General features: G+C 62.2%; 1 protein-coding gene across 1 annotated transcript; it reads right to left on the reverse strand.

Moving 5' to 3' along the window:
* Positions 1 to 232: 232 nt before the first annotated feature.
* Positions 233 to 8,009, reverse strand: Theg (theg spermatid protein). Its single transcript, XM_047538092.1, has 8 exons — positions 7,756 to 8,009; positions 7,232 to 7,351; positions 6,952 to 7,023; positions 6,661 to 6,722; positions 5,998 to 6,067; positions 5,213 to 5,330; positions 2,969 to 3,128; positions 233 to 584 (listed from the first exon to the last, which is right to left on the reverse strand). Exons 1-8 carry the CDS (start codon positions 8,007 to 8,009, stop codon positions 346 to 348), a joined length of 1,095 nt encoding a protein of 364 aa, XP_047394048.1. The 3' UTR covers positions 233 to 345.
* Between the last annotated feature and the right edge of the window lie 4,027 nt (positions 8,010 to 12,036).

The raw sequence follows: 12,036 nt of genomic DNA on the forward strand, positions 1-12,036 counted from the left end.
CCAGCCTCTGGGCTCAGCCTCCACTTCTGTAGAACAGGGACACTCATCAGCCCTCCTCCCTGGGGCACTGTAAGGACAGCACAGCCTGTGGGTTAATCGGGGAAAGCACCCTGGGTCTGAGGTGCCCTGGACGGCAAGTGGGGGCTCGGGAGACTTGGGAACCCCACCCTCAGAGGCGTGGGAGACTTGGCGGAAGTGACTTGGGAAATGAAAGGGCTGCACAAAGCGCAGGCACATGCAAAAATACACATTATTATTGCTCCCGGGGAGGCGCGCGCCCACCCAGCAAGAAGCTCAGTGCACACGGGTTGCTCTTGGTGTTTACTGGAGCCCGGGCAGACCTGGTCACACTTTCTTGGTGATGCTCTTCGGGGTGGCGAGCTCGTACAGGCGCGGGGACGCCTGTGCCACCAGCGAGGCCGGGGAGATGCGGTAGGGGTCGTAGTCCTCATTGAGATCCTTGCGCACCCTGGGCTTGGCTAGGAAGACCACCCGTGGACTGGCCACCGCCTTCTTGGTGCCGTCCAGCACTTCCCAGCGGGGATCGCGGTCAGGAACGCACTTGTCTGACTGGGCCTTGGGCACTAGAGGGCGGGAGAGAGGGATGGTGGAGCTCAGCCGGCGCCGGCGTGGCAGCTGGACACGCAGCGGGGACACGCACACCCAAAGCGTCGCAGCCAGGGCAGGAGCGAGGTGACACCACAGCGTGGACAGACCTGAGGACCTCCCGCTCAGTGAGATCCAGACACACAGGGCACAGAGTGGGACTCCTGGACCCGAGAGTCGAGAGACAGGACGTGGACCAGGACGTGGACATGAACCGGGACGTGGACGTGGACCAGGACGTGGACGTGGACCGGGACGTGGACGTGGACACAGACTGGGACGTGGACCCGGACGTGGACGTGGACCGGGACGTGGACGTGGACAGATTGGGACGTGGACTTGGACGTGGATAAGCAAGCACAGGGCTCAGGAGGGACAGGGGACTGACTGCGTTGCACATGGGGACAGGCTTCCTTTGGGGGTGACGGAATGTGCTAGAATTAAGTAGAAGAGATGATTCCGTTACTCCGTGAGTGTACTAAAAACCACCCCTTAAGAGGTAAATTGTAAAGTGTTTCGATTGACCGCAGTTCCAGAAAGGCCTCGGGGACCAGCCCAGAGAACCCACCCTCGGCTCGCTCGCTCGGATGCCACTGTCGGGAGGGAGTTCACAGAGGCACCTCTTCTCCCCGGGGAGTGGGGAGTGGCTATCCCTCGGCAGGCCTGATCTGCTTCCCTGGCCAGCCCCCTCTTCACCATCTCCACACCCCTTCCGCTACGGTGGTGGGGCCGAGCCCGCAGGGAGGCTCCCAGGCAGGGAGCGGAGGTGACCTCCAGGCCCTCCACTTACATCTCTGGGAACTCTGGCCCCACGTGGGGGGCACCAAGCCCCTCTTTGCTTGGAGCCTCAGTACAAATGGACGAGGGCTCCTGAGCAGGAGAGCCCTGGCTCACAGAGGGACCCTGGGAGAGAAAGCCCAGCCCCTCTCCTAGCAAGCAGAACGCAAGCAGAGTCACACAGGCCGGAGGCTCTGGGGCAAGTGCCCACGAGTGGGCGGGGGCCAGGGCCAGCCTACCCGGTGGCTCTGAGCACTGGGAGCGTACCCACACGGTGTCGAGACCCACGTGCGCACGCGCTCAGAGACACGGGCTGAGCTCGCTCTGGCTCTGCGGGTTCGCACACCCCTCTGCCGGCATCTCCCTCCCTTCCTTCCTTGCTGTGAGACAGGGTCTCCAACATCCCCAAGGCTGGCCTTGGGTCCCCTGAGTCCAGGGTTGCAGTACACGCCTCCGCACCATCTTGGTCGTTCCACATTTTTAAAACGTGGGCCACAGTCCGTGGACGGGTTCAGTGGTAGAGACATGCTTAGCATGCATGACCCTGGCTTCCATCGGCACCAGAAGAGCTTGGCGAACAGGACACAGGTCACAGCCTTTCACGGGGACGCCCACCGTCAGAGAGCCGCTCCAGCCACTCTCAACACACATCCACATCCCACGAGGTGCGCATCTGGAACGTGGGTGAGCCTGTGCGGGCTGGTGCACGATCCTCACGCCCATAGTGGTGGGGGGTCCCGAGACGCGTGTGTGCTGTGCTCCCGCCTGCGCCCGGGCCGGACAGACAGAACCACCAGGCAGAAGACCCCACACGCAAGTCCCAGGCCAGGCAGCCCAGGAGGGTCTCTCCTCAGTGGACTTTGAGACCATCTTACACAAAGGGCAGCTCCAAATCAAAGCCAAACCAGGAACAGGACAGTGGTACCAAAGAGGGACCCACTGGCCGTTGCAAGAGGAGGGAGACACTGGGCACGGCGTAATGCGGAGGCACGGACAGGCCGCTCGTGGAAGCACGCGTAAGGAGAAGGCGCTTGCGGACAGCACCGGGGCCCCAGCGCAGGGGCACTGAGACCCGCTGACTGGGAGGTTGGTTAGGGACCAAGGTAGAGACTGGGTCTGGTGTTCCCCTGCATGTGGGCGTGGGGCGGTGATACTCAGCTCTCTGTCTGTCCAGCACTTGGTGCTGAGCCCATCCCCTAGGCCATGGCTGTGGGCATTATTCTTGGTGCTTTCCCGTCTGTTCCAATCCTCTGCAGCTGCAGGGGAAGTGGCCCTCAAGGCCCCCAGGCAACCCCACAAACCACGTTCCAAAGCTGCCCTTCCACCTGCGCTCCCTCCGCCTGCGCTCCCTCCCTCTGCTCCCTCCGAGGTGGCGCCCTCCCCAGGGCAGGGCTCCTCCACCACCTCCGGGAATCCGCGCAGGCTGGGTGCAGACACCCACAGCGCTCACTCAGCAGATGGTCTGTGGTTAGGGGAGTGGAGGGAGGAAGAAGGCAGCGCTAATCTGCAAAGGCCTCTTCCACAGCTGCTGCCCCACCCCATCCACAGCCTGTCACAGGGAGCAGAGCCCAGGGCACCCACTCACTGGCCAGTTGAAGGAGGCGGTTGTAGTCTGACACGTGGGGTTTAGGTTTTGGCATGGGGTCCCACTCTTCCAACATGGTGGCTGGGCCCCGGGGCTTTGCCAGTCGGAGGGTCCGTGGGCTGGGGACTGCCATCTGGGCTGCCCTGGATACTCGGGATACCTGAAAATAGGAAGAAGGGAAGGGAAAACAGTCCGTGACTGCTCACCCACTGACCCTGAAGCAAAAGTATTCCATAAACAACAATGAAAGATAAGAAACAAGAAATGAGTTTGCAAAGAATTGATGGCCATCGTATATAAAGAACTCCTTTGAATCAATAGCAAAAATGTAACAGGGAACCAGGGAAATGATATAAGAGAGTCGCCCTAAGTGGTCTATAACCTCTCTACTGACTAGGGAAACGTAAATTAAGCATCGAAATATCACTCCATGTCCACATGTTTTTAGGAAAAAAAAAAAAAAAAAAAAAAAAGGCTAGCATTCATTGAGCCCAAGTGAGAATGCAGGAGAAGGGAGCAGAGTAAGCACAGGTCTGGAGAGCAGCAACACGCAGGCTGCCCTGCAGAGGGCTGGGCGCTGGGCCTGGGCAGCAGGAGAGCTGTGATTGCAGGCCTGGAACACACTGAGGCAAGCTGCGTCCCCAGCAGGGGTGGGTCCACCACGGTGACTAGCAGGGGCCGCGCAGATCAAGGCAGTGAATCCCTCTGGCTGGAGGCGACCCAGCACTAGTGAGCTCTCTACAGGACCCAGCAGGGCTCGCTCTGTAAAGAGGCAAGGATGGCGCTCTACACACTGACACAGGGCACCGTGCATGCGGTGGTGGTCTACCGGCCACGCTGCCCAGCTGGGAAGAGGCGGGACCCGGCAGGATTTCACCCAGAAACCTGACAAATGAATTCTAGTGTTTCCCTGAGAATCATACTCAGACCAAATCAGTTTTCTTCAGCTCTGCTGTGGCTGCTCAGTGACCGAGCCCCCCGACAAGGGTCGCAGCTCCTAGGCCTATGCTCCCCCATCGTCTCCCATGAGACCCATTCAACCCTTGTTTATCCTCGGCCCACCAGCCTCTCGCTCTCTCGTGGGCACGCGGGCACACATCCTCGCCTGGAAAGGGAGCTGTGGGAGAGATACAGGAAGAGCTGGGGAGGGGAGGCTGGACGGGCGGTGAGCTCAGGGACTGGTAGAGGCGAGAGGGGTCCGGCATGTGCCAAGGCCTGGGGGTTGGGTCCAAGGTCAGAGGGGAATGCCCTGGGGAAGGAGAGGAGTGGCCAAGTTCAATGTGCCCAGCCCGGAATTCCAGGTTCGGGAAGGGAATCCGACCTTCTTGGGAGGTCTGGGGCCACAGAGGGTTTTGGAGCGCAGGAGTCCTCAGGGGCTGGGCGGGGAAAGCAGGGTATGGGCGGAGCCTCTCCAGGGGTGAGGAGGAGGCAGAAAGGGCCTGGACTTCCTTTGGATCCAGATTCTACCCACCACAGAAGCTGTCTGGAGGACAAGGGGGAACGGCGTGGGCTAGTGCCGTGAAGAGTTGCACCTGGGCAGTGTGGCTGCTGCTGATCTGCAACCCACTCGGTCATCCAGCCAGCAGCCACCAAGCAGTGCGCGAGCCACGGGAAGCTCGAGCTACCACGTGCACGCTCATCAGAGTGACCAGAACACACGAGGAGACACCGGGGACCCAGCAGCCTGGGCTGGCCTCACGCAGCCTCTGTGGGCGCTCTGCAGAGGTTGGGAGCTGGACACCCCAGGAGCCCAGAAATCTCGTTCCCAGGGATGGCGAAGCCTGCACTCCGGGAAGCCTTCCTGGGGACAGCTGGAAACTGGCCCCTCCCCGGCAAGCGGGAGGCAGAGGGTGGCTGCCCCAGAGGACCAGGGCCTCGCCCCACCAACCAAGGGAGCTGCCCGGGGCCACAGAGGAAGCCACCTGGCCCGGGGGCGGCCCACTTCCCTGCATTCAGAGGTTAGGGTTGGGGTTAGAGGCCCGTCAGACCTGCCAGCCAGCAGGGGGCGGGAAGCTCCGGGGCAGCGCTACCGCTAGCCACGCCCAGCCCCTCTGGAGTCTGGCTGCGCAGCCTGGGCTGAGCGAGAAGATTTGAGCTGACTCTGGGCCCTCACTAGCAGGGAAGGACCATCCAGAGCAAGCACTCCAGGACAGAGGTGGAAGCAGTACCTGCCCGCCCAGCTGCCCAGCCTCCTGCCCCCAGGCAGCTGCCGCTGCACCCCCGCCGCAGCACACTCCTGCCTACCTCAGACATGTGTATGCTCCAAATGTTGTTCCGGATCTTGGGGACAGCCAGCCTCTTCAGGCGGCTAGAGCTTTGGTACTCCAGGGTGGACCGAGGGATGGGCCACATGGGCGTGGTCCTAGAGGGAGGACAGTTTAGAGGCCAGCCCACCCAGGGATGTGGAACCACCCGTGTGAGCCTATCTTTCTCTCAGCCCTGTTTCTGGGACCTGAACCTGAGAAAAGGGGGTGTTGCTGTCACCTCCAAGAGGAGACTCAGTGAAGCCCAGGACAGGCCTCCCGTGGCCTCCAGCAGAGCTGGCCTCGCCCACGGGTCCCACCACAGCATGGAGCCTGGGCAGGATGCACACCCCAAGGACAAAGCATTTGCTCTGTGGCTTCCTCGAGACCCTGGAGGGGCAGATCGGGGGAGCTCGCCAGGCCCAGACCTCAAGAGCCAGTTCCCAGAAATAAAGTCCCACTTCCCTGCTGAGGAAGATCGTCCCCTGGGCCCGTCTGAGGCTGGAACACAGCTGCCCCCCAAGACCACTGCCACCGAGTCTGTGGGCTGTGGGTTCCCAGGTGCAGCCTGAGCTGTGCCCAGCCTCAGTGCTGGGATGAGACAACGGGCCCTGTGCAAAAGCTCCAGGATGCCCACGTCTGGGAGCCTCAGCTGGGCTGAGCCTCCCGGGGCTTCCCTCCCACACGAGTGAGTCTTCTCAGGGTCACGGGAGGGGCCTGGGGTCTGCCAGGGAGCCCGCTGGGAGTGGGGATGAGTGCAGGCCGCGGCCCGAGTCCAGCCCTCACCGGTTGTCGTTGTAGCATTCCAGGTAGAACCTCCTAGGCCGGGCCAGCTCCTCCACCCGGCGGGACACCACTGTGGGAGGGAGCCACCCGTCACAGGGCGATCGATGTGGGTCTGCAGGCCTGTCCCACAGCCCAGGGCCAGGCATAACTGCAGTGGACTGTGTGTCTGGGCCACCTGGCAGAGGGGACTGCTGCCCATGGCAGGGAGGACAACAGGGAGCACCAGAGCGTGCGGATCCTCCCCGGGCTCAGTAAGGACCAGGCGAAGCACAGGCTGGAATGGCCTGCTGGGGTCAGTGCAGGCCCAGGGTACCGGGACCTGGAGGGCAGGTGGGCGCGTCTGCAGGCTGCAGCTCCCCTCCACGGTGCCGGCCACGCTCAGGGCAAGGGCGTGCGGGGCCACACGCAAGGAGCACCCAGGGTCCCTGTCCGCCCACACCCTTCGCCCAGGACGGGTCTCCAGGGGCCCTGGCAGCAGGAAATGTCCCGGGAGGGGACCCCAGGAAGGGGGCTCCTGGAGGTGGTAGAGAAGAGGAGGCGCAGGGCCAGCGGAGAGGGAAGCCGTCACCCTGTGTGTCCCCAGCCCCAAGAAGTCCGTGGGTGTGGCACCACCAGGTCCAGGCCTGGCAGAGGCAACCACAGGCTGCCCAGAAGCCCACCTACCAGGCACGGTGATGGCCAGAGTGGTGTCCTTGAGAAAGCGCTCGGTCCAGTACACGGAGGGCCTGGAACACAGCCACAGCTCAGGATGGCAGCGGAGGCAGGACGCCTGGGCCGGGAGGGAAGCCCGGCCAGGGCACTGAGTCAGTGTTGCAGGAGGTGGGGGAGAGGCAGGGCGGGGGTCAAGGAGCACCACCAGAGGTTCCTCTTCTGGAGCCAGGCAGGTCCAGGCGCCACGGGGCAGAGCTGGGACGGCCTGGCAGTGCCCTCGCGCAGCAGGCAGGTGCCACTCACCAGAAGAGGCAGAACTGCAGGATGGTCTTGCGTGGGGAAATCCAGGCATAGCCCTCACAGCAGCACCCCCTCCTGCGGCGAGAGGGTCCCAGCCCTGCCTGTGGCTCGGGGTCCACCTGTCCCCACACTCCTCACTCCTCCCTGCCAGGGCCCTCCGGGGGTCCTGGCCTCGCACAGCTCTGTCCAGGCTATGAGCACCCTGCCCCAGTGAGGCAGGGGCGGAGCGGGCAGGGAGAGGAAGGTGGAGGAGCGGCCCGTCGAGCCCGCCGGCTGCCCTCACCTGTCCCTGGATCCCTGCCAGTTGGTCTTGGGCTTGGCCAACTCCAGGAGCCGCCGCCGCTGCCGCCTCCTGCCCCTGGCCGTGGAGACGCTGGGGGTCTCCTCAGTGATAGACAGCCGGCTGTGGGAGAGCCTGGGGTTGGCTGGCTGGCTGCTCCGGGGCTTCCGGCATCTCAGGAGCACGGGCGGCTGGGCAGGTGGCCCTGGCCACCACCTGGCCCTCAGTTCAGTGTGGCCCCCCAAGAAGACGGGGCGAGGCTGGCCACCACCTCCTGTGCTGCTGCGGCCACAGCCTGGGACGATGTTTGCCCGCCTTACGATGTCTGAGGAGCGCCGGCTGTAGACCAGGACCCAGAGGGGGACTGAGTGACCAAGAGCAGCCCCTACCTCCCAAAAAGTGGGAAAGGGGTGGGAGACCAGGAGGACTGGGCGTCTGGACGCAGGTTGCAGGGGAGGCAGATCCCTCCACAGCGAGAGGAATACCAGGACCCCCACTCCACCCTGCAGAGGGCGGCCAGCACCCACCTCATCTCAGGGACGTCCTCCTCGAGGTCCAGGGACTCTGCTGGCCCGGAGGCCTCCAGGAGCTCATTGCCAGCCATCTCCTCGGGGGGAATCTCCTCCTCAGGGTCTTGGAAGCCCAGCTCGGCCTCCTGAGGACCTTGGGGACTGGGCTCCAGCAGTCGCAAACTCTCGAGGGCAACATTGCTGGGCTCTTCTCCTGGTCCTGCCACGGAGCTGCGCTGGCCGTTGAGCGAACCGCGCCAGTGCTCCCCCATAAGCAGCCCCCGACCTGCAGCCTCCTCTCCCGCTCCCTCAACACCCAAGAGTCTGCATCACCATGGCGACAGGAGAATGTCCCAGCACAGCCCCGCCACCACATTCCACCCAGCACGCTGCTCCCGCCAGGGTGGGGCCGGCGGTCCTCTGGGCTCCGGGACCCTGAGGGCCTCGTTCTTCAAGGCCAGTTCAGGAATCAGCCCCGAAGGGGCTCTGCAGGGACCTCTATGCTCAGCTTCCTGTCTCTCCAAAGGAGACACAGGAAGGGGCCCTCCCGGGTCCCTGGCTCCTGTGGGGTGAGCCTTTTGTAATTTCTGGCGCTCAGGCAGCTGTCCTGTGACTGAGGGCTGCTAGCTTGAGGACTGTGAGCTGAGAGAAGCTGCAGCCTCCTCTGGGTCTGGCCTCCTCTTACCTCAAACACCTAAGTCCTTAGTACTGAGTCACTGTAGCTGGGTTTTGGTCCTCAGCCTTCCATGAGATGCAGCACCCTGGAACTAAAACGACCTCTCTGATTCCCAGAGAGGTCACCAGCCCCTCGTGGCTCCCAGTAAGTACAGTGGAGAGGGCTGCACTGGAGCTGCCTGTGAGCTCTTGTGACACAGGTCACCCTCCCAAGTCATCTCTCCCTTCAATCTCATACCACTGGAGGACAGGATAACGGGATCACAGAGGCTGGAGGGGTGCGAGGGGCAGGCCCTGCTAGCCCAAAGGGAACGTTGGGGGCATCTTCTCGGATAGCAAAGCTCACCGCACAGGGCCAAACCCAGCAAGAGCCTCTGGACCTTGTGGGGAGTGATCCTGAAGAGGGAAGTGGAGAAGGGGCAGTGGGCCTGTGAGGAAGAGGGTGGCCTGGAGAACTTGGACAGTGGTCAGCCCTGGGGCAGTTCTGGGGGTCAGAGGCCCACAGGACTGGGTCCCTCAGAGCCTCTGGAGCAGGATCCAGGCAGGCACCTGCTGTGGGGCAGGCTGCTTCTGGCTGGACCTGCAAGCCCATGGACATCCAGCCAGCACCCACCTCACACCCAGGGTCAGCCCACTCTGACCACCACCAGCTTAGTCAGAGTGGCACCACACCTCCTCACACCATACCCGCTCCCAGGAACTCAGGATCCGCACACCAGCAAAGCTTCAGCACCTGCAGGAATTTAGGTTCCAGCCTCTCCGCCTTGGCCTAGGGAAGGTGTGTGAAGTGTCGGTCATGAATGGCCAGTCGTAAAAGGACCCCATTCAACCCGAGCACTTCCAGCTGTCAGGACACCTCAGTAAAATGAACAGCAATCGGCGTGCCAGGCAGTGTTTGCCCACACGTGCTGGTTCATACCCACAACGAATAAATGACTCCTGTAAACCCGTAAGTGGAGAAAACCACAAAAAAGCAGGCAAGAAGACTAGAGCTCCGCCTGACCTGGGAAACACCCGGCCTTTCACACAGGCGCCCTCCCACTGGCCGCCGGCAGGACGCAGTGTGCACGCCGCGCTGCGCTGGGGGCGCTGCTCAGATCCCCGGGCGGGAGTGAGCAGTGCCCTCCGCACCGACAGCAGAGCCGCCCGCCGCCGCGGCGGGAGGAGCCGTCCAGGCGCGGCGGGGGACCTTCGGCAAGGAAGGGGCGCGGTTCAGGTCCAGGCGGGGAGGAGGGCCCGCCCGCTCCTCCTCGGGCTGTGCAGGCTGCGCCCTGTGGGAGGGCTGGAGGGAGGAGGGCAGGCTGAGGAGCAGCGGCCGCTCCGAAGAAGCACCCCGGCCTCCCGCACCGCAGCCCAGGGCCAGGTGTGTCGCTGGGCGCCCTGGCGGCCATGCGTCCCACGTGTTCAGGAGTTTGAATGAGCGGATCAACAGAATTGTGTGCACCGAGTCCACACCCAGGCAGAGGGAGGAGACGCCTTGCTGTCTGGAGCTCCCGTCCTGGTTTACGCCAATGTTGGGTGTTGGGTTAATACCAGTCAGTGCCTGGGAAATGCCTGGGAACGCTTGCTTGAGACTAAACGGACAAAATCTTTTTTTTTCCCCCCCGCTACTGGGGATTTGACCCAGGGGTGCTCTACCACTGAGCAACCCAACCCTTTCAATCTTTTTTTTTTTTTGAGGCAAGGCCTCCCTAAGTTGCTGAGGCTGGCCTTGAACTTGCAATCCCAGTGAGAAAAAAACTATTCTTAAAATGTGATAATGAAGAAAATGAAGAGGGACAGCTAGCCACTTCCCTTACCTGCAATCTTCAGGTGAAAACCAAAGCAGACTGATCTCGGTTGTAAAGGAATGTATCAGAGCTCCGCAATGGTGCGCGCCTGGGGTCCCAGCCGCTGAGGAGGTTGAAGCAGGAGGATCACAAGCTCAAGGCCAGCCCCCACAATTTAGCAAGACCCTAAACAATTTAGCGAGACCCTATCGCAAAAAAAATTAAAGGACTGAGGATGTGGTTCAGTGGTAGAGCTCCCTGGGTTCAATCCCTGGGGGGAAAGAAGCAGGGGATTGTATGAAACTCTGAAGGGCTCCCCCTCTGCCATGAGCATGCCACCTCTTCCATACCGGCTGCCTGTGGGTGTGGAGCAGCCCCCGTGGCATTCCACCTCCCACCTGCAGACTTCAAGACCCCTCTCTGTTGAGCCCTTGGAGTTCTTCCTTTTGGAAACCCTGCCCAGAGCACCTGCAGCCCTGGGGCTGAACACCTGCTTTCTACAGGCTGCAGAGGGGAGGCTGGCTGGCTGGTGGGCGCCAGCGCACGGCCGGCCGACCCGGCCCTAACCCTCACATGAACCTGCTCTGGCCCTGCTCCAGGGCTGTGGCCAGGCAGCTCAGGAGGGGCCTATGCAGTGGACAGCTGGGAATGTGGCCTCCTCCTTCCCCAGTTAGTGCCACTGCTGGGGACACCATGCTGCCAGGAGGCCAAGTGACCCATGGACAGCAGCAGACACAGCAGCAGACCCCACCTCCCAGCCAGAAGCCAGAAGCCTGGGACCTTCCACGCCCAGTCCCAGCAGACACTGAGACAGACACACCAGGTCTGGGCCAGAGCCTGGTCTTGCAAAAGGTAGCAAACGGTCCTTGTGCACAGGCCCTGACCTGGGGCCCTGGCCTCAGTGCCTGGAGACACGTCTGTTCTGGGAGGTCCCCAGAGGCCTGGGGGCCCCAAGGGTTCCCGGGAGGTACACCTACCTTTGCTGCACTCTGGGCGGCCGTGCCTCCCTCCCACACAGCCCCCGGGGGCCATCCCCAGTGCCCTTTCTGAAGTAGGGCTGGTTGTCTGCCCTACAGGGCTTGGTTGGTGTCACGGGATTTGTGTTTGCACATTTCCTGGGTGACTTTGTTTGGGTGCTGGGGAAAGACCCCAGGGCCTCCTGCATGCTGGGCAAGTGCTCTGCCACCAGCCACCTGGACCCTTTTTACCACTGTTTTGAGATAGGGTCTTACTAGATGCCCCAAGCCAGCCTGAACTTGGGGTCTCACAACTGAGGAAGAGCAGAGAAACCCGCACTGCCTGTGGCGGTCACGGGCAGTGTTCCCTCAGGCCGTGCTGGTCTTGCCATGAGTGCTGGATCCAGAGCTCCTTGGATAACCATGGTCACCCCCTTTTTGATGCAGTCGGTGGAGCTCAGAGAGGCAAGGCACTGGCCCAAGTTGCACCCCACCTCCCGTTGGGGCTGCATTTGTAAAATTCAGTCAAAGATGCTAAGCAGCCAGCAGTTGGGAAACACCTTGGCACAGGACCAGGGATGAGGCTGGGCCTTCCCAGGTCTGAACTGACTCCCCTGGGGTTCAGCTGCAAGCGTGCTCTTCCCCTCAGGAACCTCGTGTGGGCTCCCTTCTACAGGACACTTCCCAAAGGAGGACACAGACCGACCTTGCCTTCCGGTGAACACAAGCCCCAGGGTGAACACTGATGCTGTGGGGGGACATCTCTCCCTTTCCCTAGAGTCCAGTCCTCTGGCTCCCTCAAGGATGATGTCGAAGCTTTGGGCTAACAAAAGCTTCGTGTTCTCAGTGTTCCTTCTTTTAACGAGGGCATAGCCCCAGCCGCAGGGTGGCCACAGAGC

This window comes from Sciurus carolinensis, unplaced genomic scaffold (genome assembly GCF_902686445.1).
Source record: "Sciurus carolinensis unplaced genomic scaffold, mSciCar1.2, whole genome shotgun sequence".
NCBI classification, from domain to species: domain Eukaryota; kingdom Metazoa; phylum Chordata; class Mammalia; order Rodentia; family Sciuridae; genus Sciurus; species Sciurus carolinensis.